The sequence below is a fragment of the Podarcis filfolensis genome, assembly GCF_964270895.1.
Source record: "Podarcis filfolensis genome assembly, chromosome: 16".
NCBI classification, from domain to species: Eukaryota; Metazoa; Chordata; class Lepidosauria; order Squamata; family Lacertidae; genus Podarcis; species Podarcis filfolensis.
In genome coordinates this window covers 39142823-39169648 of record NC_139620.1, presented here as the reverse complement: position 1 = coordinate 39169648, position 26826 = coordinate 39142823, and the positions used below count along the sequence as shown (strand labels likewise).

The 26826-nt window shown below is 45.5% G+C and overlaps 1 protein-coding gene across 50 annotated transcripts in view; it reads left to right on the top strand.

Moving 5' to 3' along the window:
* Positions 1 to 26826, top strand: part of NCOR2 (nuclear receptor corepressor 2) — a 349636-nt gene that overhangs the window by 302115 nt on the left and 20695 nt on the right. For 24 of the 50 annotated variants that reach the window (XM_083589554.1, XM_083589562.1, XM_083589558.1 and 21 more), the window contains exons 28-37: positions 1170 to 1320; positions 6760 to 6909; positions 9017 to 9103; positions 9921 to 10201; positions 13455 to 13839; positions 22845 to 23072; positions 23570 to 23818; positions 24674 to 24826; positions 25183 to 25332; positions 25484 to 25646. In XM_083589554.1, the coding sequence (XP_083445680.1) occupies positions 1170 to 1320; positions 6760 to 6909; positions 9017 to 9103; positions 9921 to 10201; positions 13455 to 13839; positions 22845 to 23072; positions 23570 to 23818; positions 24674 to 24826; positions 25183 to 25332; positions 25484 to 25646 (1997 nt within the window). The remainder of the gene's footprint in view (positions 1 to 1169; positions 1321 to 6759; positions 6910 to 9016; positions 9104 to 9920; positions 10202 to 13454; positions 13840 to 22844; positions 23073 to 23569; positions 23819 to 24673; positions 24827 to 25182; positions 25333 to 25483; positions 25647 to 26826) is intronic. The other 26 variants (XM_083589576.1, XM_083589566.1, XM_083589589.1 and 23 more) reach the window with 6 other exon arrangements.

The window sequence follows — 26826 nt, the reverse complement described above, 5'->3', positions numbered from 1 at the left end:
AGGAAGAGGAAGGGACGTTGCTGCAAAGTGCGCATGGTGCTCCATCCACTGGGAAGCATGGTCACTTTCTCTTCACTCTACTCTGTTTTTTCTGTTTTCTTTTCTGTTTTCTTTTCTCAGTTACTTCTGTGTTTTCTTCACTTCTCACTTCCCACTGTGGCCCCCTAGTCTCGTGCCGTTGCCCCCCATTTATGTGTTTTTCACCTGTGCCCCCCTTGGGCCAGCTCTACAATTCTATGGTTCTGTGTGGTCCTTTTATTCCTTTCCCCAAATCAATAATTGCTAGGGAAGGTGGGCCTCGAGAGAACTTCCTCTAAGCACAACTCCTCTACTCCTGTGCAAATTGTGGATGGCGGTGGGTGGGACCAGAACTCAGTGCATACCCCGTGGCCCAGAGTTTACTCTCAGCAACTCAGACAAGAGGCTCTCAGGCACCCAGACTGGGAAGGTGGCTGCAGCTGATGAGATTTGTAGCCCAAAGTATCTGGATGGCACCAGGTTGAGAACGACTGGAGGAGCTAGGCCAATGACCTGACTTAGCACACAGCAGATTCCTCTCTTAAGAGGCATTTGCTTCCACACATTCAAAGGTGTGTCCCAACTATGACTAATGGAAGCTGATTTTTGAAATGCACAAAGGCATAAATCCCCACTGGCCCCTTTCTACAATACAGAGGTTCAGGGTCAGTGCAGGGAGAAAGAAGAAATCAAAGAAACCTGGAGAGGTGTGGGTGTGCATGGGTGTTGGCATCCATTTCAGCTTCACATACAGAAAATCTGCCGTACCAGGTCTCAGGCTCGCACCATCTTCTTGAATTGTGGTGCCTGTCATTTCCATCTTCCTCTCACCTCATCTCTTCCCAGCAACCTAAGATGAAACACTTAACCTTCGCCACCCCCCCACCCCACCCCCACTGTCCTGGACAAAACTCAGGCCACAGTTATTGTGCCCATCAATAATTAAGCTGTACATATCTGTTGGTTGTGACAGCAAGTGGCATTGCAGGATGGAGTTTGCTTGTCTTTCTCCCCTTTGTCCAGCTTGTCTGTTGGAACAGTGTGTTCATCTGTGTGTGTGTGTGTGCGCGTGCGTGCGCTCACATTCCCACTCTGCTTCTGCCTTAATTGTTTATGACACTGTTAAATATGGATCTTGGTCTCTTTCCAAGGGTACCCCAGCTGAAGTGCTGTACAAAGGAACCATTACCAGGATAATCGGAGAAGACAGCCCCAGCAGAGCAGAGAAAGTGAGAGAGGACGCCTTGCCCAAGGGACACGTCATTTACGAGGGGAAGAAGGGACATGTCCTGACCTACGATGGTGAGTCAAAATTCCTCTCTGGCACCACTTGTGAGAGAAGGCTTTGCATGACGGAGCCAGTAGCATCCCTTGAAAATGAGGCAGGATATGTTATATAGGAGTGGCAAAGGGGTTAGTAATATTAGCCCAGCTCAGACATAACACTAAGGTGTGCTTGAGTTTCTTGCTCAAACCCTCCCTTCTCCCTCAACTAGTGCTATAAGAGGAGATTGGAAGTTTCTGCTTCCAGTTAAAATTATATCTTTGGTTTGTCAGTATATCTGGCAAAGACAAACTCTGGCGTTTTTTGAAGTATTGTTTACTCAAACAAGCCAAGATCAAACCATGGTTTCTAGTCCCAACTTATTTCAATACACCATGGTTTAGAGACTAACCACATTTCCCAGTTCAGACACATCAATAAACTGTATTTCATTTAAACCAGGGACAGATTGTTTCCAATCTGCTCATAAGGCTCTTGCTGTGGTTTAGTGTTACCGTATTTTTCGCTCGATAACACGCACCTGACCATAACACGCACATCGTTTTTAGAGGAGGAAAACAAGGGAAAAAACATTCTGAATGAAACAGTGGATGTATCATTTTTGTGCTTCATGCTGTGGCCACAGACATGTGATCTGATGGTGAATTTGGGGTGACCCAATGCAAAAATCCTGAGAATCCCTGTGGATCCATGCTTTGTAACCACGTTTTTGCACCATTGCAGCCCCAGGCAACAGTGGGTGTGTGATTTGGGGGGGGCAGGCTGTAGCCATGGACATGCTATGTGCTCTGATGGTGAATTTGGGGTGACCCAATGCAAAGATCCTGAGGATCCATGTTTTGTAACCACGTTTTTGCACCATTGCAGCCCCAGGCAACAGTGGGTGTGTGATTTGGGGGGGGGCAGGCTGTAGCCATGGATATGCTATGTGCTCTGATGGTGAATTTGGGGTGACCCAATGCAAAGATCCTGAGGATCCATGTGGATCCATGCTTTTTAACCACATTTTTGCACCATTGCAGCCCCAGGCAACAGTGCGTGTGTGATTTTTGGGGGGCAGGCTGTAGCCATGGACATGCTATGTGATCTGATGGTGAATTTGGGGTGACCCAATGCAAAGATCCTGAGGATCCATGTGGATCCATGCTTTTTAACCACATTTTAAGTGGGGAAGGAAGGAAAAATACAGAATGGACAAGGAGCACGAGAGGGGTGTGCAGAGAAGCAGCTGGCTAAGAATGCAGGAGAGGGGTATAACGGGAGGGAGGAAAGGAAGGCAAAAGTTTTCCCTCACCTACCCACCCAAGCCAGCCAGCTCTCTCTCTCTCTCTCTCTCTCTCTCTCTCTCTCTCTCTCTCTCTCTCTCCCTCCTGCATGTTTTCAGCAGCACCGGAGCACAGAGACGACACTCTGCTTGCCTGGAGGGGAGGGGCTTTCCCTGCTCTTTGTTCCGTTTGAGCAAACACAGCAAGGAAACAGAGGAGGGTGGGCAGTAAGACCCTGAGGCAGAATGCAGGAAAGCAGCCACTTCCTCTTTTCAGGTTTCCCTTCTCCGAGACGCGCGATTTGATTTTTGCCTGATTTTTTTTGCCATTTGGCTCCAGGGACCACACATTCGCTCAATAACACGCACAGACATTTCCCCTTCCTTTTTAGGAGAAAAAATCTGCGTGTTATAGAGGGAAAAATACGGTATGTCTGAATCAGAACAATGTGATTTTTGGAGAACTTATTGACATACCCATCACAGAGAAACCCCTTCCAAGCACGGGAAAGAAACCTTTGGGGCCTAGTGTGCCTACAGGGCTTTATTTTCAGAAAGCTTAGCAGTCATTTGAGCATGTGCATTTCCTGCCTCTTTCCTCTTTGACTGGATTTGGAAGCAGACCACAAAGGAGCCCAGCAGGTCAGAAGCAGCAGAGGGAATTAATCAAACCTCACCTAGCAGGCTGCAGTGCGGGGGCAGATGGGCCATGGGAACCTCTCCTGCCCACTTGTTTCTCATGCTTCCATTAAGCTGTGAAAGGTAGAGAGAACGGTCCTGTGGTAACCAGGCATAGCAGGATTGCCTGCTTCCCTATAAACCTGCTGACAGGCCTTGTAAGGTCATGCCCATTGGAAGTCCTTTACAAGAGCCAGAGGCAAGTATAGTTCTGGTCAGAGTGAAGCCGGGGCAGTGAACCAATATTTGGCAGGTTAGGCTGAGAGAGTGGGCTGCTTCTTGATTTGCCCCAGTTGGCAGAATACTCGATAAATGGGATAAACCTTGCAGGCCATATTTTGGGCCCAACAGTGCGAGTGCTAGGGCTGCAGAATATGCAGATTGGCAATGGTGTGTGATGTCAAATGCCTTGCCTGACCTGGAAGCATGGCAAGATGCAACTGTGATTTCATGAATATCTGTTTTAATGGACTGCATCGCTTTTTGTGCTGAGCACAGTTGAGAGGTAAGAGCCAGATCCTAATCTGTGTTGCCCCATATGCCCTTCTGCATCTCTCTCACAAATCAGCAGTTGCACCATGCATATAAGTTACACATCACTCCGAATGGATGGCTTCCTTTCCCAGTAACATTTTTTCCATCTGCCTCCAGTTGTCTTTGCTACAGAGCTAAAGCCAGGCCATGTGAACAGCACTGCCATGTTGGCTGCCAAAGGAGAAGGGTCGGCTTTTAGACCTTTGTTCTGGGCTCGTATCCTCACCTGGAGAAGAGGATTGTCAAGGGTCCTAATAATAATATAATAATAATTTATTATTTATACCCCGCCCATCTGGCTGGGTTTCCCCAGCCACTCTGGACGGCTTCCAACAGAGACAGTCTGCAGACAGGTAGGGTCTCTGCCTGCGTACCAGATGGAGCTGATAAACAGCTGCCCTGGACACAGAATTGACCTGCGCCTCCATGGACAGCTGTGAGTCCAAAATGGCTCCCAGGCTGTGCAGCTGGGCCTTAGCTTTTCTGCTGTGGACTTCATGCATGTGGGTTGTGAGTGTCGATCTGGCCACTGTCACCCCAGCTGTACTTTGGGATTCCTAGCAAAGTCTGTGCAGCATTTCCCTCAAGGTGGCGCCATTGTTTGTGTGTGTACTTAAAGCTACTAATCCAGGGGTGGAGACCCTGTTCCCCAGGGTTCCTTTGGGGCAAAAGGGCAGGATACAGGCTAAATAAATAATAAAATAAATAATAGCAGCTGCTCTTTCCAGGAACAGTCTGCTATTTAAAGCTCTGTGTCTGAACATTTTTCTTCTTTTTCTTCTTTTGCTCCAGAGCTTTCCCTGCAAAAACCAACTCTTTAAAACTGAATCGGAGCAAACAGTTATCCACAGAGAACCTGAATTGCTATTTGCTCTGATTCAGCTTTGAGCGGGATTTCGTGGAGAAAGCTCAGGCAAAAAACCAAAACCCAACCCACAACCACTCAGACATGGAACGTGAAAGTGCAGACCTCTGCCTGGAAAGAGCAGGGCAAAGTAATTGTGGATAAGCATTTAAAGTATACCTCACCCTCTTTTCAGGGAAATTCTTGGCATCATGTATAAGGCATCTTTTATTCCTCTTCCTTTCTTGCCTTTTAACTTTCCCCCAACCAGATAGCAAGTGTTGAACAAAAGACTTGGCCAAGAGTTACCCAAAAATCTCTTGGCAGAGTCAACATGGATAAAAACAGTTTAGGCATCTTTCCTGGTGGGTGGTTTTTGCTGAAGCAAGGGTGAGTAACACCAGCCTGTTGGGCCACATGGACACTGGCTCTTCAGAGGAAGAAAATCTCAGTTGGATTTTTAAAAAGAAAGACATTGAAATCTGAAAGTCCTCTTTGGAATTTTAGCAAAGTCTATAAGGAGGGAAGTGTCGAATCGAGAAAGGGAGAAGCTTAAAAATAAATAAATCTGTGATTGAGTTCTGGTGGACAGGAAGGGGGGAGCACTGTCAACACATTGATGCCACAGTGATACTTGCCAAGAAAAGAGCTCTAATGAGGCAAAAGCTTGCAGTGTCTGTCAGCTGAATTGCAGAAGATTGGTTATTCTTATTGCTAATAGCTCTTCTGTGGGGAAGGGAAATGTTTACAGAATCCTTTTCTTTCTCTTTTTGCCCCCCTTTCCCATAAACATGCTCGGGAGCAGAGGGAGAAAAGAGCAGCACAGATGTTTGTTGATGACAGGATGTAGGAATGCACATACACACCCCGCGTGTTTCAAAACTCAGCTCCTTTAAACTCTGACTGCATGACTTGAGCCTGTTAAAAGCAGGAAGAATTGGCAACTTGGGCAGAAATTTCATTTTTATGACCCCAAATAGCTTACTTCCACACACCCATATCTTGTTTGGCTGCTGGGTGAGAGAGGAAGCAAAGGGTGGTATTCAGTACCAGGCCAACTCAGAGTAGCCTTCACTCTGATGGACCAGTGGCCTGACTCGGGCACCTTCCTTCATTTCAGTGTTCCTATGATGTAGTGGTGTGCACTCTTGTTATGCCACACATGCGAACACATGGCCCCTTTCAGTAGCTTTTGCAGAAAAAATCTATACATCTTTTTCAACTTGGGAGGAGTTTTTAGAGTAGTTTTCAAGGTTTGCTTGGGGTTACCACTGCTGGGTCTCTGCCAGTCATCTCTCGTAAGATGGATAAAGACTGTAGTACCATCTGTGCAGCAAATCTGAACTTCTATAAATAAGAATGGTTGTCTGAATTGGTCTCACGGAAGGGAAGCAAAGAGTTAGGAACTTGTACAGAGATAAGATTCCCTTGCATGAGGTTTGGATATCAGGCGCAGCAGATGTCTTGCTATCATTCTGGTCTCTGGCTGCACAGCATGTTCCCGGCACTGGCCTCTCTCTTTGTAGTCCCCCCCCCCTTTGTTCTGCTATTTTTCCTCCTCAAATTTCGTCCTTCAGCTTTTTAAGCTTGGAGCGTTGTAGCCCATCTGTTGGTTCAAATTTGGGGGCGGGGGGGGGGAGAAATGCAGGTTCCCCCTTTGCGTTCAGGTTGATATGGAGCGATTCTGAGTTGTCTTTTCTCCACAGATTGATGAGCAGTATGCGGGGGTTGGGGAGATCTTAAAGGAGTCCATAAAGAAAATAAGAGAGGGCCACTATATTCGCAAAGGGCTCCTTCTAGAGAAGAAAGCAAAGGCGAAGTCAAATTCTGCCAGGCCTGGATTTGACTTGCAGTGTTCTGCTGGCTAGAGACAGGCACTCGGGAAGTTTGGGGGTGAATCTCAGCACAAGGCCACCAAATTTGGAATTGCAAGTTGGGAGGGAAAACATGACTTGGTTCCCGGGAATTGACTCCAAATTGGAATGTTTACAAAAGCTGCTGAGTTATGTTGGACTGAGGCCTCGGAGACTCCCCTCGGCCAAGGTCCTGCCTTAAGCATGAGCCGCAGTCTTGCAATCTTTCGCCTGGATGTTCATGCATCTCTTATTTTGCTTTCTTTTACCACTCCCCCTTCAGGTGGTGCTGTTGCACAGTGTCCCAAAGAGAACAGCAGAAACTCTGGAACCCCACACGAGGCCATGGGCATCAAACGGACCTATGACATGATGGAAGGGAGAGGATCACGGGGTTTATCTGGGCGTGAGCTTCCATCTGCTAGCATCGAAGGTGGGCTTTCACAAACAATGTTGCATACAGTCAAGTCAAATTTGTATTGCTTGTCATCAGTTGCCCTTGCCGTGTTTTGGAAGGGGCGTAATGACAGGGCCCACAGGTTGCGTGGAGAAGGTCCCAAGTTCAGCCACTTATATCTCCAATTAAAATGATCACTGGGTAGCAGGTGACTGGGAAAACCCTCTCTGAGACCCTGGAGTGCTGTTGACAGTCACAGTAGACAGTATGGGTTAGATGGACCAGTGGCCGGTCTCCATTTAAGGCAGCTTTGTCCATTCATATGTACTCTCTCCAATGAATCAGGTTTCCAATAAAGGTGGCTGATGCCACCTTCTCTGTTGGCGGCATACGGACCACTCCATCCAAACATTCAGCGTTATGCATCTGTGTCCTTTAATCTGGTGCTGCTTTCTGTCTCTCGGAATATATTTCATTCCTCTTGTTTCCTTTCATCTAAAATCAACCATTCAGAACGAAAGGGGAAGGGTTGGAGGAGAATGTTAATTTGGACATCCTACACAATAAGCCTCCATGCACATCAAACAAGGGAATGCTTTATTGACCCTCAAGAGAAATCTGCTATCCATAAGACCTGAATATAACATCCCTGTTGATCCTGGGTTACCGATTTCCTTATTTCAGCTTGCGAAAAGAATGAAGAATCTCAATCAATTTTTAACTCTTATTTTGTAAGCTGGAATTTGCGGTCCCAAGATTTGTGTTTATTTATTAGTAAGCATTCTTGCCCACCCTTCACCGTTAGGTTCCATGGCAGAATAGAGAAATAGAAAATAAAAACAAATAAAAGAATTGCAGTGATGTAACAGCGTTTCCGTGTGCTGCTCTGGCTCGCCAGATGCAGCTTTGTCACGCTGGCCCCATGACCCGGAAGTGTCTCCAGACAGCGCTGGCCCCCGGCCTCTTAAGTGAGATGGGCGCACAACCCTAGAGTCTGTCAAGACTGGCCCATACGGGCAGGGGTACCTTTACCTTTTTAATACATCAAAACCTTGAATGCATGCAAGGAAATGCATGTTAATAATGTGATTACATGGGCAATGTGTCTTTCCCAGTCCTAGTTAGGCCACTGGTGGAAGGACACAAGGTGCCCTGCCCTTCTTCTTGTTGGCATCCATCTGTCTCGAGACAATGGAGTGTGCCTCCAGGGGTGAAGTCAAACTGCTGCGTTAGCAGCACCGAAGTGACCTCCTCGGTGCACAAGCCTGCGCAGTGTGTCTGGAGGTTCTGGGCTGCCCACATGACAAGCCTTGTTGATGTGGTCTAAAGTAAAGCAGAGCAAGAAGTTGGGCGCCAGCTTGGCTGCAGGAGTTGCTGGAAAGAGGAGTACAAGACGCCATCCAACCATCTTAGGGACTCCCCTCCGGATTTGTGTAGGATTAGCCTTTTCCTCTCCTGAAGATAGCCCACAAGACAGCAAAGGTTTAGGATCAGAGTTTTCCTTCTCCTAGATGGGCTCCCTTCCCAGGTGGACAAGTCCCATCTCCCCCTCACTTCCCTCTGTAGCACATGCAGAAACTGCCTTCTTGACCACTGGACCCACTTTTGGCCCTGCGCTTATGGCTAAGTTATTTACACGTGTTCCCTTGCACCTTGAGAACGAGGCCTCTGTGCTGCTGGGGACCTTTGTGAAGGGGACCCCCACATTTCTTCATAATTAGAAGCAAGGGCCTGTGTGCAGGTCTTCATAATTTGCTTGTGGTGCTTTCATGTGCTTAATAATGAGTGGGTTGGGTGGGGGCAGGAGACAGAAAGTAATAAAGGAACAAGCTGCAACTCCACGTTTGCCAGCCAGGTGCTTTCTAGATTCTTTGGAATGTGACTTTCATCTGCCCCTGCCAGCAGGACCAAGAGGGCACCAGTTTGGAGACAGCTGGGGTAGTTTCCAAATTACAGTCCAATTAAAATGAAAAGGAAACACAGTGGAAACGAGGTGTAAAGGGAAGGCCCTTCATTCCAGTTCTGCTGTCTGGCTTTTTGGTTATAGAAGCTCTAGAAGTTCTCAGAGGGAACAGAGGAGCATAAAAAGTGCACATTTTGAAATGTCTTAATATGTTTCTTCTTTTGTGTGGGGCAACTCTAGGTCTAATGGGACGAGCCATCCCACCCGACCGCCACAGTCCCCTCAATTTGAAAGAACCGCATCACATCCGGGGCTCCATCACGCAAGGTAATGTGTAGCAAAGGGAGCGTGGAAATCTAACCTGGGTGCAGAACTTGTCAGACTGTCATGCTGATAAACTCCTTTCTAATCCTAATTCAGTAGTTGTTTACTTTTCTGGCAACTGTTTTGGGTCAGGCAGTAGGTTGTCTGTCAGCCAAATCCAGCCTTCTGCCTATGACAGCTGAATAATCTCTTCAGGAGGATGAGGGACTTGTTGGGAGTTTGTGGGAAGTTCTGGGAGGAAAGGGATTCAGGAGACACAAAGGGGGACTGCAGCTGGTATGAGTTGCACTCACCCTGCATGTTCCCCGAATCCCCTTCCTCCTATAATAAAGCAGTGTGCCAATATGGGGCTTTCAGGCTCAGGAGGCTATAAATACAATGTCAGCTAGTGAGAGTAAGGGGAAGAGGACTTTGTTCTCTGTCCCAGTCATGTGAAGACACTTTAAAGGGCTGTGCATAAATTTGGCATTGGGGTGGAGTCCATCTCATGACAGCCTCACCACAAACTGACCTGCAGAGTGATTCAAGTCAGTTCTGTGAGCTAGAAAAGACTGTGTAATGATGTTGGTCTTTGGGCTATGTTACCAAATTAGACCTGGAAATTTTCATGGCATGTTTAGTGTTCCATTTTGTTTGTTGCCCACAGGGCTGCGCTTTGGCCTCTGGTCTTCAAGTATGGTCCTTTTTGCAAATTAACTGAATTAGTTGAGTTGAAAATTGTGTGATGTGCTTCATCTGGAGGATAAAAGAGAGAATTGCAGAAGTTACTTTTCTGTAAGAAGCCCAATGGTGGATTCTGTCTTTTGGTATGTTCCCCCAGGAATACCTCGATCTTACGTGGAAGCCTCCGAGGACTACCTCAGAAGAGAAGCTAAGCAGCTCAAGAGGGAAAGCACACCTCCGAGGGACTTATCCGAGGCCTACAAGGTCAGGCCTCATGAGAGCTTTACCCCGTTGAAAATGAAAGCAGTTCATGAAGGCCTTGTTGCCACTGTGAAGGAAGCAGGAAGGTCAATCCATGAGATTCCCAGGGAGGAGCTGAGGCGCACGCCTGACATCTCTCTGATGACGAGGCCTGTGAAGGAGGGCTCTATTACCCAGGTATCCACACGGTCTGTAACAGAGAGGCACTGGGGTAGGGAGGATGCTAAGACACAAGTGTCCTTCTCTGCTCAGATGCTTAGGAGCTCCTGCTATTTGTAACTAGAGGCAGAGATTGGAATTGTCCACTTCCTGATGTTCTGGTCCTGCAAATGAGCCCAGGAGGCAAGGCAGCAAACCAGGCTGGTTGTCTCAGCGCTATGGAGAACTCCTAGTGAGCAGGTTGTTTCAGTGAGGGTTGGTGGTGAACTAAGGCCTTCTGGGCCTCTACCTCTGTCCCATCTCTCCTATGCTGCGCACTCCTTCTGGGAGAACTAGAATCTTGCTTAGGGTCAAGCTGTAATTTTTTGTTTGGGCTGCGAATATTTCCATCCTAGGACTTTTGGGTGGATATAAATACTTTAAATAATAAATACATTAACACTCTGGCCTGAGGTTGGGCACTCATCCTGCACTCTTATGACCTTCAGCCTATAGCATTGGACTGGCAAGGTGGTGTGGGAGGCACTAGTTTGCTCAGGCCTAGGGGGAAGTGCCCATGGGGGTCCAGTTTTAGGGGCCCTGGTGCTGTGGGATCTGCAGTCAGTAGCACTATAGCTTCTGACTTGGGGTTCTAGTCAGTGGCGAACTCCGGGGTCTTGACATCTGCTTTAAAATAACCACCATTCGTCATTGCTTCGTCATGCTGTATTTGATTGGAAGCCGCCCAGAGTGGCTAGGGAAACTCAGCCAGATGGGCAGGGTATAAATAATAAATTATTATTATTATTATTATTATTATTATTATTATTATTATTATTATTATTACTGCTTCCAAACAGAGGGTGACAGTTAGTTAAAACAAGCCAGGATAGGAAGCCACTGATTTATCTCAGCACTGCACCTAAAATTGGGTCATAGAGTTGTTCCAAGGCTACAGAGTGAGAGCATGACCATAGAGTGATTTGAACCCGGGTCTTGCTCTTCAGTTCTCCTAGCTGAGCCTCTGCTACAAGTTTCAAGCAAAATACCCAAGCAGATCCAGATTCATTTAATGATGAGTCCGCTTTTGGCTCGTGTCTCCTGCGTGGGCTGATAAAATATTTGGATGGTTTCCATAGCAGCTATGCCGGGCCTCAGTGAGGGCTGTCTACAAATCTGCTTTGTTCCCATGGAGAGATGAGGTGGGTATGTCAATATTCCTTGAGAGTGACTAACCACTTTACCTCATGCCACATTTTTGGGATGTGTGTATTAAGCATCCTGCCTCAAATGGTTCCACCTGTTCTTATACAGAGCTGATTGTTTCCCCTTGGGAGAGGTGTCTCATTTAATGACCCAGGAGCACCCTTTGCTCCCAGGCCTGCAGATCTATGGTTTTGCCTAGCAGTCCCTCTCGCCACTCCCTGCCAATCACACATTGTGTCCTGCCCTAGAGGAAGAATGAAATATATGTCCTTCTCTTCTTAATACTAAGGCTTCTGCTTACTTTATTGGTAGCTAATGGTGAATAACCTATTGGTTGGTATAAATCATTCAGGTGGTAAGTGACCACCAGTTGTGAGGTAGAGTGGTGATTTCAGTGTTCCTAGTCATGGATTCCCCACTGGACATGTTTCCTTCAAAGCCAGTTTAACCATCGCTTCTGATCTTTCCTTGCAACGTGGAGCTGTAGGAGAAACGTTGAATGTGTTTTTAGGTCCATTCTCAATTCATATGACATGATCATGGGGCCCAATGTGCTTGGTCTTTCATCTGCATAAGCGGATGCTCAATACAGATATCACACCAAACCATGGTTTGTGCTCACCATAGTTTAGAACCCAAGCCGTGGTTTGAGCTTCCAAATGTACGGGAAAACCAGGGCATTCCAGTTGCTGTGATAACAGTGTGTTAATTTATGCATCTTGATCATACCAAATTAGTTAGCTCAAACCATGGTTTGTCATTTCAAACATCAAGTCAAAGCAGAGTTTGTTTATTGCAGGTATTCAGTGCTTTTTTTCTGGGGGTATGCAGCGGTACGCATACCCCTAAACATTTTGTGAATCTAAGTTTGGCCTCATTGAGGGGCAGTATTTCAATATGAGTAGGAAAATGAGAGTAGCCCTAAACATTTTTTACTAAAAAAGCACTGCAGGTATTTATACCTTTAGCCAGAAAGGCTCATAGACTCACTAACAAAAGCCAGTAGTGGGATAGTCCTGGCCCTCAATAAGCCTTTTTAAGCCTTTCGGTCTTAACAAACAAACAAACAAACATCTTAGGAGAAGGGAATAGAGGGTTGAACTTCCTTAACCATTATTCGGTGTGACATTTTCTTGTGGTTTGGTTTCTGTAGGCAATGGTTTGGTGCAATGAACTTACTATATAGAACTACCTTTCTCAACCTTGGGTCCCCAGATGTTCTTGAACTACAGTTTCTATCATCCCTGATCACTGGCCATGCTGGCTAGAATTGATGGGAGTTGTAGTCGCAAAAACATCTAGGGACCCAAGGTTGAGAAAGGCTGGGCTAGAAGATGTACCAGAATCCTCTGCAACGTGACAGGTAATAGGGGTTCCACAGCAATGAAGTTAGTGCGGGAAAGTGTTCCCAGAAAGTGGAAAATTTGAAAAGAGATGGGAAAGAGCATCCAAAGGAAGCGGGTGCTATTTATTTATTTATTTAAATAAATTTTATTATGCTCTTTAGCCAAAATGGGCTCCCAGATTGCTAAAAAAAAGATAACCCCTGCCCTCAAGCTTACAACATGACACAAAAAGAAAATGCGTTATTGGAGGAGTAGGAGATAAACAAACTTTGGTACAAGTTCAGAGTTACACTTTCTTCTGATGACCAATTGGGTGGAAATGTTCACGGAGAGGAGGCACCAGAAGCTTCTGGTCTCTGCACTGTTGCCAGGGCAGCTGACCCGACATCCGTTCTCTTCCCTCCATTGCCAAGGCCTGGTGGAATGGCGGCTGCCAGGGGACAGCAGTTGGTGGAGAGGGAAGCCTGACTTCTCAGCAGAGCAAGTGGCAGCCCTGCATCCCATCCCATCCCTCCTCTGCTATAACCCGGTGGTTATTTTCATACAGACTTGGCAAACTGCAAATGGGAATTAACTGACAAAATAAACGAATCAGTGTGCCTCCCCCCCCTTCATCTGTCGAAGCGAAGCCTAGAATGCCAGCGGCAGCCTCAGAAAGCCATTTGTGACCTTCCGTGCTGCTGTCCTTTTCCTGCCAGCTTGCTGACCTTTCTCTCTTGTCTCCCACCTTGTCCCCCCAGGGAACCCCGCTGAAATATGACAGCAACGCTTCGGCAAGTGCCAAAAAGCATGATGTCCGTTCCATTATTGGAAGCCCGGGGAGGACTTTTCATCCTCTGCATTCCCTGGATGTCATGCAGGACCCAAGGACTCTGGAAAGAGCTTACGGGGAGAGTTTAAAAAGTGCTTACGAGGAGAGCTTGAAAAGCAGGCCCAGCCCAGTGACAAACTCTGGCGGCTCCATCACCAGAGGAGCCCCTGTGATCGTGCCTGAAGCAGGGAAACCTCGCCACAGCCCTCTTGCCTATGAGGACCACCAGGCAGCCCATGGGACGGCTTTCAGCAGTCACTTGCACCGAGGGTCCCCAGTCTCCACGAGAGAGCCAAGCGCCCGGCAGCATGAAGGTCAGTGGTCCTGTTTCTCTGGTTGTGGATTAGGGGGCTTCTTCGGGTTGTACGTTTCAGGCAGGTTGTGAGGCACGGGAACCAGGGACGTGTCCAGGGATGAGCTTATGGGGCACAGGCCCCAGACATTCTTTTAAGTGCCCTGAATGTTTCTTGGTTAATATCGAATTCAAGGAGAATTGAACCAGAGGTAATTAGGTTTACTGGGTAGGATATTTGGGGAAATAAATTAACTAATTATGGCTTAGGGGGTAACAAATAGGGGTAATTGAAGGAAATTCAATTTATCTGGAGCAGGGTTGTTTGGTACATTAATTGGGGTAAATGAATGAAAAAGGAACTGGTTTTGGTTGATCTGTGGTGCAGTGCAGATTAATTGAATAGCTTATCTGGGGTGATTTGAACGAGGAATTAGTTAGCATAAATCCTTGTGTGGCATTTAAGTCCAGGCATTAAAGCCCAAGTTTGCATGTATACATATTTAATTAGCATATGCAAATCAGCAGTAGCTCTGGGCGGGACCCAGTATGTTTCTGTCCATACCACCATGATAACTTTCAAGAGGAAAGTTGCCCCTTTTGCTGCTGCTTTTTAGCAGTGTTTGGCCAGCAGGTGGTCACTGCAGATTCCACCTGCTTTTAAGGAAGCTGTCAGTCATATTAGAAGAGCCGGCTTCTACTCCCAGAGTTGCATGATCCACTTCTGCAGAAACAGGGAGACTTCATTATGTCAGCCTATTTTTTTCTTCCAGACTTGACCAATGCATTTGAAAAAGATTAGCACGGTTATTCTCCCTACGAATACAGTCTTTATGCCTATTAGTTTGTGACACCCCCTTGCCTTAAGAGAATCAACATATTTGTTAAATGAAGTATCTTGTTCATTTCTAAGAACAGAAGATTCTCTTGGCTGGCCTTTATGTAATGTACACATATGGCCAGCCCTCTGCAAGCAAGATTCCAGGGCAGATTGTAGCCAAGAGGTTTGGAGGATTCCCAGTTTTAAACTTGTTTTAAATTCCGGGCCAGGGGTGTAATTTAGCAAGACTGTAGAATTGGGGGGTGACTTTGAAAGCAAATATGAACTCTTTCTCTGGAAATAATTACTGTACTTCTAAAGATGTATTGATGTGCTGCTTATGCTAGGAATGAGGACCCATTTACCCTCCTGATGTTGTTGGACTCACAACAGTCCCAACCAGCCTGGCCAGTGGTCAGGGGTGCTGAGGGCTGCAGTCCAGCAACTTCAGGAGGGCCACAGGTTCCCCATCGCTGGCTTATGCAAAGCAGATTAGTGGCATGGATATTTAAACGCCATACCTCAAAAAGCCTTCATCATTATTTCACACCGCATAAATGGCATGTGGGTACAAAACAAAGGCAGTATTCAGGTGTGGGTTAATCATATTCTGATGCTAAATGAGTTTGCCGGGTACAGGAGGGTACTCAGAAATATTTGTGTTGCTGGAACTTCAGGTGTACTGGGTGGGTTTTCTAAAAATCATACACACAAGATGGAATTTATCAGGTGTGCCCCTGCCCTATTTAAAATGCATTGGTGGTTTCCACCAACAGCATCCAACTTTTTTCAATGAATCTAGAGCAGGAAACAATACCAGTCTGTGCCGCCCACCATGCCTTGGGGTTGTTTTGGTTCTTGCGCACTAAGGCCTTATCCACACTTTCCTTTTGCCCTGCTCTTTCCAGGCACAGGCATGGGCTTAAAAGCTCACAACTGAGCATTGTTGTCGTTTGTCCCAGAGTTTTCCTCACGAAAAACCACTCTTTAGCGCTCAGCCAGAGCAAACATCAGAACACCAGTCCAGGTTTACCACAGATTGCCATTTGCTCCAGTTCAACTTTAGAGAACAAGTTTTCGCAGGGAACACTCTGGAGCAAAAAAAAATGATGTTTGGACATGGAGCTTTAAAACACAGCTCATGCCTGGAAAGCATGGAGGAAAGGCAAGTGTGGATAAGCCCTAAGTTGTGGTGCAGGAAATACTGTGGAATCTAGTGCTGAGTCTGTGCCAGGCCGCTGGACAATCCTGCTCCAGACCAGCCCCTCTGTGGTGTCCTGTTCATCTTGTTCATGATGCTACTGAAGCAACATTGCCCTGATGGATGACTCTTGTTGGGAAAGGGAGAGGAAGGGAGGGGTACAACCTTCTTGTTTCTTCTCAGTCTCTTGACAACTTTTTACACCATCAACCATGGCATCCATCTGGAACAACTCAGAGAGTTGGGGGCACCACATTGCAGTGGTTCCATTCCCACCTCTATGATTATTTAGACAGAGTAGCAGTGGGAGATTTCTACTTGACCCTATGGGAACTACTCACTGGGGTCCCTCAAGGATTAATCTTGCAATACAAGGCCACTATGAGATGTCCTGAGGTGATTTGGAATAAGGCATCATCAATATACAGATAACACCCAACTCTTTCTCTGTTACACCAGAATCTGGTGTGGTTGGTCAGTTACCAGGAGGCGAGTTAATAAATTGAAGCTGAACCCAGACAAGATGGCGGTACTGTGGATTTGGAATTTAGCCTGCCCTTGATGGAGTTGCTTTCCATCTGAAAGAGCAGGCTGAGTAGTTTGGGGGTGCAGTTCAATCTAGCTTTGCCAGTTGAAGCCAAGTTGACTTCAGTGCCTAGGTGTGCCTAATCCCAGCAGCAGCCGGTTTGCTAGCTGTGACCATTGGATTGGGAAGGCCTGGCCACGGTTCTGGTAACCTTCATCTTGGATTACAGCAGTGCACTCCATGTGGGACTGCCCTTGAAGTAGATCTGGAAGCTGCAACTAGTGCAGAATGCAGCAACCAGAGTGCCGATGGGCATGTCTGGGTCGAATCCATGTAATGGTAGTGGTTACCAATTTGATTCCAAGCCCATAGATGCCTATGTTGCACTACACGTGACACAATATCTCAAGTAGTGGCTCCTTCCATATGAACGGTCTCTGAGTTATGATCAGTGATCCTGCTGCCAGGAGAAATCTAGGTAGAGGGGTGTCAGCATGTGAGCAAGCCTTCTCTCTGAGGTGCATTGAGCACAGATACTGCTAATTTTTCATTGGCAGCAAAAGAAGCAGCTATTTCCCCAGGTCTTCAGGAGGGATTGACATTTGGAACCACTTGGATAATTTCATCACCTGCTTTTATATCCTTCAGGCGTGCCTGTTCTATTATTGTAATATTTTATAGTGTTGGTTGATCATTTGATGACCTTGTGATTTGTTTGTGCTGTGAGGCCGTAGAGTGAAGGGTAGTCTATAAATAAGTCAAATGAACAATAAATAAAGCAAGCCTTGGTGTACAACCTATTCTGGGCCTGTTGCAGCTGTGTTTGTATGACTGCAGAACCCAAACTGTTCTCATCGGGCAGATCCGGGTCACACTCCAGGCTTTGTTTTACACTGGTTCAGATAAGAGCAGGTTTGGGAAATGGGCACAGTTCCTTTCAGTCTCAAACAAGCTCTTTTTGCTTTGTTCAGTCCAAAACAGGAGGGGCTGGCAAGGGAAGTATTTAAAAGTTGAGGTGCCATTGCCAAATGAGAAGGAAAATGTGAAGAGCCTGTCATCTTTCCAGCTGCAAGTTGCAAAAATGCTTCCAGCTCCCCAGGACAGGAGGGGGGGGGGCTGTCAGCCTCATCTGGCCTTCGATTTCACCTTGCATGTTTTTAATTCTTTCCATGGTTGCTGGGTCTCTCTCTCTCTCTCTCTCTCTCTCTCTCTCTCTCTCTCTCTCTCTCTCTCACACACACACACACACACACACACACACACACACTTTCATTTTCACATTAACCTATTGTCTGCTGACAGAATATATAAGGCAAGGGTACATTCAGTGTACGCTTTCCTTAGATGTTTACAGAATCATTCCCCATGCTCCTTTTAAACCTACTAGATCTTCTGGCTCCATACTTTCTGCCAAAAGAACAAAAGCCAAATCCCAGCCCTCACTGATCTGTGCCACTTCCCCCCTTGGCTTCTCTGTGTCTCCTTTCCCCATGGCCGATGTAAATGGTTTGCACGTCACCAGTTCAGTCCCTGGTAACTCCAGTTCAAATGAGCAGATCAGAGTCTGCCCAAAACCCTGGTGAGCTGCTGCTGATCAAAGAGTAGACAAGACTGAGCTAGGCGTGCAATTAGTTTGATCTTGTTAGAAGGCAGTTTTTCTATGGATCTGTGTTGCACGTCATCTCCACTGAAACACAACAAGACTCCTGTTAAGGAAGGACTTGCAAACCAGTCTTTCCCTTTAAGGTGATCCAGTAGGGTTGTGGGAAAGAAACACTAGGGCACAACAGCTCCTTTAAATGGCACAGGCGGCTGTTCCACACTTGATAGCCAACCTGGGTTTGTGACTCACTCAGGTGTTTACTTGGGAGGGAGCCACAGCCAATCCTGGCTCTCTAGTGACTGTCCTGGTACAATGCATGTCTGGCACATTAAATTACACCTGGGGGAAAGGATGTGAGTTGACCCTTTGAATCAGGGTATCGAGTGAATAATATATAGCATTCTCAAAAGAGATCTGATAGCCTGGTCAAGTTCCAAGCAATGCCCTAGTGTGCATGAACTGCATTGTTGATGAGAACAGATTTGTTTCAGGTGGCGAGCTCAATGAAGTTGTCTACACGGTGTGAAGCAGCTAAGGCAAAATCCATGTCGGAGCCAGTAGCAAAGGGTCTGAAAATAAAACTCCAGTTATTATAATGCCTTTCTGCAAACCTGTAGTGTGACCACACTTGGAATACTGTGTACAGTTCAGGTTGCTGCAACTTGGAAATTTATTTTGTACAGCTGGAAAAGGTGCAGGAAAGGGTAACCAAAATTATAATAGTACAGGAGCAACTGAGGAAAGGTGATAGTGTTTGGAGATTTTTAGTTTAGAAAAACTGAGTAAAGGAGGGGGTGTTAAAATCCTGCATAGTGTGCAGAAAATGGATTTCTCTTGTAATACTAGAGTTCAGGGTCATCCAGTGCAGCTGAAAGCTGGGAGAGGTGGATAAGACCATCAATGGCTAGAAGTCGTGGTGGTTATGTACTGCCTCCAGAATCCGAGGTGCTGTTCTTCTGAGACCAGGAGTGGCAGAAGGCTTGTGGGCTTCCCAGAAGCCATCTGGTTGGCCACTGTGAGCACTGAATGCTGGACTTGATGGGCCTTCGGACTCATCCAGCAGGGTTCTTGTTATGTTTAGTTTAGTTGTACTTAGTTATCAAACTGCCACAAAGCCAAGGTTTAACAGAATGAATGAAAGGTTAACATCAACAGAAGCTATCAGGTTAAGAAATAGAAAGGGGTGACTTTGGATTTTGTGTTTGTGGGAATTCTAACTGAATTGGGAGTGCCATGGATTTAAATAAAGGAATGTTAAATCCTGCTGTACAGAGGCAAGAACTAGTGTTCCATCTGGAGAAAAGTTAAAAAATAAAGAATAAGGATGGTATTGCTGTTTTCTTTTATCCAAATAACAAAATGATAGTATTTACAATAGGTTTCAAGTGCTGTGATAACATACCTGTCGGTAGCAGGAGGAAGGCCTTGTTTCTCTCTTTCTATTTATTATTAAATGCAATGAAACTGTTTTCATGCCTTCTGTCTTGAATTTTTTAAAAACATCTTTATTGAAAGTTTTAAGAGTGCATAATTATATGTGCACTAAACATGATGAGACGTAAATAAGAGAAAAAGAAAAAGAAAAACAGAACCCACGTAGAAGGGGAAATAAAGGGGGGGGGACCCAAACTGTATATTTTACAAGGTTGTTATTGTACTTCACCAGATCTTAACCTATTACAGTATTTGTAAGAATGGATTCCAAATATCATTGAATTTGTCCATGGCAAGTCTTCAATCCAGTCATAGAAGGGAGCCGCATTTTTATTTTTCCAATTCATCAGTACCAATCTTTTTGCTGTGGTCATATTGTCCTTTTGTAAGGTTCCAGGTGCTGGGTATATAATTCCAGAAGATATTCTGCTCTGTAAATGTAAGGTTATTCTGTACAGTTCTGTTGATAGTTTCAGTTACCGTCTGCCAAAAAATCTTTCAATATAGGACAATGAAAAAACATGTTTTAGAGAAGCATTATCCCTATTGCATCTCCAACAGTTAGATACCTTAGATAGCCCTTTTTTAAACATAATGGGGTCCAGTATATTCTAAATATTTTTTGTTGTTGTATAAGGTCAAAATTGAGATCTCTTAATTCTTTATTCCAAACCTCCTTCAGTACCTGTATATCAATTTGGTTTGCTAATAACAAAGATTTATATATGTTGATGGCCAGTTTTTTGTGGCATAAGAATTAATCAACTGCTTCAATATTTCTGGGGTCTCTGAGGCTGTAAAAGCTCCTGGTCCGTAGATGGTGGTTAGCAAGTGTTTCATCTGGAGATATTGCCATTGAGCATTTGTAGGTAATCTGTATTTGTCTCTTAAGATGGAGTATATATAATATTCATCCTCTTCATTTATCAGCTGGTCTAACATTAATATACCCCATATATATATATATATATATCCCGAAGCCTTCGGAGCGCAGTGCGAGTTCCCGCTGCGCTCCAAAGGCTTCAGGCGGCTATCCCTGAAACCTCCAGAGCACGGAGGGAGCGCTCCCTCTGCGCTTTGGAGGCTTCGTGTTGCTATCGCTGAAGCCAAGGAGCCTTCATTCGCTCCATAGGACGCACACACATTTCCCCTTCATTTTTGGAGGGGGAAAAGTGTGTCCTATAGAGCGAAAAATATGGTGTGTGTGTGTGTGTGTGTGTGTGTGTGTGTGTGTGTATTCACAATTTTATATATTTTATACATTTTAACATAACCATTTCAAACATTAAAATGCAAGGTACATTTGAAACTTCGGACCTCCTTCCCTCCCTCCATGGGTTCCATGTTTAAGATTAAGTTTGCTGCATCTTTTATCATTATCCATCTATTAAATATCCATAATTATCGTAAAAAAAATCCACATTACAATTTTCGTTACAACCCTGCCAGTGATTTTAACTGTTTACAGTGGTCCTTTAAATAAATTACAGATTAGCTTCAGTCTTTAAAAAATTTTGTCGTGGGAGAAAAAATCAAATTTGTAATTTGGGGACATATGGTACCATATCGTTCGAACTGATGTTACTATTTCAGTAGCATCTTAAGTATTAATGTATTTAGACCCGAGTGCTGCCCATCTCTCTAGGTAAAGGTAAAGGGACCCCTGACCATCAGGTCCAGTCGTGGCCGACTCTGGGGTTGCGGTGCTCATCTCGTTTTACTGGCCGAAGGAGCCGGCGTACAGCTTCCGGGTCACGTGGCCAGCATGACTAAGCCGCTTCTGGAGAACCAGAGCAGCGCACGGAAACGCCGTTTTTCTAGAAGTGCTGCATCTCTCTAGAGGTGCTACATATTCCAAAGCAGCCCATTTTGGACAGTTGTTTTCAGTTGTGGGTCTCAGTCAATATCCTTGTTGATACAATTCTAAATTCCTCCATCTTTTATCAGTATTTGCATTTTTTGCATAGTTATTCTTGGAACTGAAGAGCCCCAAAGGCATTTTCTAATAAAAGATTTAATTTTGTGAAAGTACTTGTTCGTCGTGTGAATTGGAATTTTTCTTAAGACATAAAGAAGTCTAGGTATTGTGTTCATTTTAAGAGCATTGACTTTCCCCCGCAGAGTCAGGTTCAATGACTCTCATCTGTCGATGTCTATTGATACCTCATGATATATTTTGTTGATGTTTAATTATGCTCATTTAGACAAGTTGTGGTATTAATATGCCTAGATATTTAATGTTGTCTTTGCAAATATGAAATTGGTATTGTTTAAACGGTTGAACCAAAAAGTTATTTCCTATTAACATCAACTCCGATTTGGACCAGTTTATAATATATCCAGAGATACTGCCAAAAAATCTATATTTTGCATTAATATTGAAATAGTACTGTGAGGTTTCGTAATAAACAGAAGAATATCATCTGTAAACATTACCAATTTGTATTCAAATGAGTTATGAATTACACCAAAGATTTCCTTATGCTGTCTAATAGTACATGCCAGGGACTCCAAACAGATGTTAAAAAGCAAAGGCAAAGTGGGCAGCCTTGCCTAGTACCTCCAGATAATGTAAAAGGTGCATAAATTATGCCATTTGTCTTAAATCTAGATGTAGGGGAGCAATATAATATGTTTATCCATTTTATAAAGTCTAATGGAAAACCAAAATTTTGTAGTACTTTTTCCACACATAGATTGTGGATCTTATCAAAAGCTTTTTCCATATCTAGAGATAGTATACAGTAGCTAAATCTTCACTGTTCCTGTTTAAATTTATCAAATCCACTACCAGCCTGATGTTATCTGCAGCTTGTCTCGTCTTTATAAACCCTGTTTGGTCATTTTTAATAATAGTTGGCATTACTTTTTGCAAGCTATTTGCCAATATTGCTGTTAAGATTTTCGTATCAATGTTTATCAAAGAAATTGGGCGATAGTTGGCACATTGCATCAGATCCTTGGCAGGCTTTGGAATAACAGTAATGTAAGCATGGTTGAATAATGTTTAGCTGATTCCTTCTCTAAATATCTCATCATATAACTGATAGAATCTAGGTGACAGGAGATCAGTATATGTTTTATACCATTCCACTTGAAAGCAGTCTAGCCCTGGTGCATTACCATTTGCCATATTTGAGATTGTTTCCCCAATCTCAACTTCTGATATTGGAGATATCAATAGTTGTTTTTGTGTGTTTTCTCGTCTTGGTAGTTTTATTTTTATGGAAAAAAATATTCCATAACCTCTTCCAGTACCTCTTCTGCTTGTCTCTTTTTTATATATAATTTCATTTTTCATTTTCAACTTTTACAAACATTTTAGCCAAAAAAGCCAACAGTCAAATCTAACAGGTAAAGGGAGGTACTTGTCTCAGAATGGCTTGAGATCTCGAGGGCGTTTCCACAGAGGGTCTTGTAACAAACCATTTTTACTTTGACAGGGAGCATCGCTGCTGGAAAGCCTGTATCCCAGGACAGAAAGATCACCCCGACGCCAAGAGAAATGGCCAGCTCCAAGTCGCCTCATGCTACCCTTGCAGACCACCCCCCCCCTATCTCTCCATATGAGCACCTGCTCCGGGGAGTGAGCGGTGTGGACTTGTACAGGGGACACATTCCATTGGCCTTTGACCCAGCAGCTATTCCCAGAGGAATCCCCCTGGAAGCAGGTAAACGTGTCTTAGGTTCAGAAAATGGCAGCAGTGAAACAATCACCATGGCTGGAATATGCTGAGTTATCTAGGCCAGCATTACACAGCTTAGTCTCTCTGTACAGATTTGACTGGGTTAGTTCTTAAGAATCTGGATGCATGGTTCAGTTTAGAACAATTTAACAGACAATGGAAAAGGACAGAGAACATTGGGAGATGTTTGAGGCCATTCTAGCAACATGCAAAGTAAAGAAGAATATCTCTGGTTTCAGACACCCTGGGATAGTTGCAGCAAGAACGGGGGGGGGGGGCAAGGTTCAGGTAAAGAGGAGAAGAGTTTGGACATGGGTGGTAGTGGTGAACTTACAGTGAGAAGCCAAAGATAGAGCTGAAGAAGAGATCTAGTAGAACAGAGATGGCTCCAATTGCCCTCCAAGTGCTCTTGTTTTGAGACAAGAAGAAAACACACAGCATGTGAAAAAGCTAATATTGTCCCTTTTCTCTGTTCTGTCCAGCAGCCGCTTATTACTTGCCAAGGCACCTCGCTCCTAGCCCTACGTACCCCCATCTCTACCCACCATACCTAATCCGCGGCTACCCAGATACGGCTGCCATGGAGAACAGGCAGACCATCATCAATGACTACATCACCTCCCAGCAGATGCACCACAATGCTGCGGCTGCCACTGCAATGGCCCAGAGGGCAGACCTGCTGCGTGGCCTGTCTCCGCGAGAGCCCTCGCTAGCCCTCAATTATGCAGCAGGTCCGAAAATAGGTTTGGGGTTGTGTGGCAAATTCTGGCAGGTGTCTGTGTTCGTCTGTTGCAGCAAAAGCAAGAGAGATCCTTGAAGCACTTTCAGAGAACCATGTTTGTTTATAGCATAAGTTTCCATGGGCCAGACTTGGTCCGTTGCTGGACAAAGAGTGCAAAAGTATCTCCCCCAATTCACTGGTTAGATTCAAGGTGTCATAGGGCTCTCTGTGTTGCTGAGACTAGGAGGACTTTGTGAACATGGAGCAAGTTTCAGGCATAAGGGCCTGATTTGGCAACATTAACTGGTGAAGGCATCAATCAGCTGCAACACTTTTTATGTTTCACATAATGCATGCAGATCATGGGGATCCAATGGTGCTTCTTAACTGCACCAGTAATTCTAGTGATGAAGCTTTTGCATTACCTGGAACTCTTCAGCAACCCTTTCCCCAGGCCTGTAGTTTTCCCTGTTCCGCATTGCCAAGTTGCATTAAGTGTAACTGACAAGAGAGAGGTTCTTCACTGTGTTTAGTCTGCCCACTTCTTTGCCTGCCGTTCTGAACAAGCTGCAGGCAGTTTGGGCAGCTGGCCTTGCCCTTCAGGTGATGTGATACCATGTGACAGGGACAGAATTTGCTGCTTTCAGAAGATGGATCTCCCTAAAAAGTGCAGGAGGCATGGGGCAGACAGGAAAGTCGGAAAGTGGTACCCACTGTCCAGATTAAGGCATCCTTTCACAGCTGACACAGCACAGGCTACAGCGTCGTACAATGCCACAAGAGGTTACTGCTTTTTTGATACTGCACTTCTAGTACCAAGGCATATTGCTTCTCCTAACTGTCTCTCCCTCCTCCATTCTCTTAGCAGGAATAATTGACCTGTCTCAAGTGCCACATTTGCCTGTGCTTGTGCCCCCCACCCCGGGCACTTCTGCCGCCTCCATTGACCGGATCACATACATCCACAGTGCCCCCCAGGCTTTCACTAGCCGACACAGCAGCTCTCCACTCTCCCCAGGTAGGCTGATTCTTGATATGTTGCTGAAATTCATTAGGTGCTTCTTTAAGAGCCTAAGTTAACACACGCACATGTGCACTCTCAGCCTAGAAGAACATAAGGGACATGGAGAGGAGGAAAATAAGAAACAACAACACATGGATATCCCCAAAAAAGGGACACAAAGCAAAATTAAGGGGCTAAAATTGCAGTACTTTAAAATGGGTATGTCATTTTATACCTGGGTGTCCTCGGATGTTTCAGGCTGCAGTTTTCTTTGGCTGCTGGCAGGGGGCCTGCAAAATAGCTGCTTTAATATTCAGGCCAAAACATCTGCTTTCTGAGCATGTTCAGACTGTGTGTTTAATGATTCATAGGAGGCCACACACACCTGACCAAGCAGACAGGACCTTCAGTTTCTGAAAGGGAGCAAGAACGAGACCGTGAACGGGAGCGTGAGAAGGAGCGCAAGAAGTCGGTCTTAGCAGCCACAACCACTGTGGAGCATGCCCCCATCTGGAGACCAGGTTGGATCGCATTCCTTTAGTGACCTGGGGGGGGGCAGCGGGTGGAGGTGCCTGGCAGGGACTTGGTTAAGTTCGTTCTTGTTCAACTGTTATTCGTTTTGGATTTTCCACATCTAGAGTTTTCACAGTGTTTCTTTGTGTTTTGTGGCAGGCACAGACCAAAGCAGCAGTCGGCCATCAGCACACTCTCACAATCACAAGCACTCCCCTGTCTCGCCCCGCACCCAGGAGAACATCCAACAACGCCCCAGCGTGTTGCATAACACAAACATGAAGATGATCCCTTCGGAGAACCTTGCTCCCTCAGTTCTGCGGTATGTCAGAGATGCGCTAACGGCCTTATTGGTTCCTGACCAATGGGCAGGGTTGCTCAGCACATTTTATCTATTAAATTTCTGTACTGCCCTTCATCCAAGGATCACAGGTCGATTTACATTTCACATTGCCGATTGGGGCCTTGCAGGGAGGAAATTGCATTGGGTGCAGATCATGTTGCAAAGAGGACATTTTAGTGTCACGGCTAAGGTGCCACTTGGGGGATGTGGCAGAGGTTTGTAGCATACATATATATACCTGAAACATTCAAAACCCACCCTTCAGCCTAAAAGGGTCCCCAGGGGGGCATACAAGAACCATTTAAAATGCAAATCCTACATGAAAGCAAGAATAGATACTGTAAAAGAGAACAGGGAAACTACAGAAACAGAGTCAGAATGAAACTTCAGACCAGCAGGAAAAATAACACTCAAAGCCTGGCAAAGAAAATAAAAATAAAGCTTCCACATTCACCTAAAAGCCAGCAGAGAGGAGGTTATGAAGGCCTCTCAAGGGGTGAGCATTCCATAATCAATATGCCACCATTTAAAAAAATGATTTGTGTGGGGAGCATGGAAGACTTTTCTCCCTCTCCCCTCAAACTAGAACAGGGCTGGGGAGCCGATGGCCCTCCAGGTGTTGTTGTGACTATAACTCCCCACCATCCTGGCTTTGCTGCCCAGAGCTGATAGGACTTGGAGGTTGACAACATCTGGAGGGCTTCAAGGTTCAAGAGTCAGGGACAAGTGGTCCAAGAGGAACAAAAGGGAATTACCTATTTGCATAAAGTTATATCCTAGTGCCGGTGTTGCTCACTGAAACTGATGGGCCTGATATATTCACGGCAATTAATGTCAATGTGTCTACTCTGAGTAGGACTAGCACTAGATACAGCCCATAGTACGTAATTAGTTTTTGGACCTTGCTGTCCGAAGAGGTTCTGATTGCTGGTTGGTTAGATGGCTTTCCAAAAGGGTGGATAAATACATGGAGGACATGAGGCTCTGGCAGGGTCCTAGAGCCTTCCCATCTCCTTCCCAGAGCTGCGCAAGTGCTAACTAGGCTTTGGGAAGGAGGTGGGAGGACTCTAGGACCCTGCCAGAGCCCTCATGTCTCCTCCCCGAAGCCTAGTTAGCGCTTGCCCAGTTGTGCCGGGGAACCCACAGTTGTGCCCTAAAT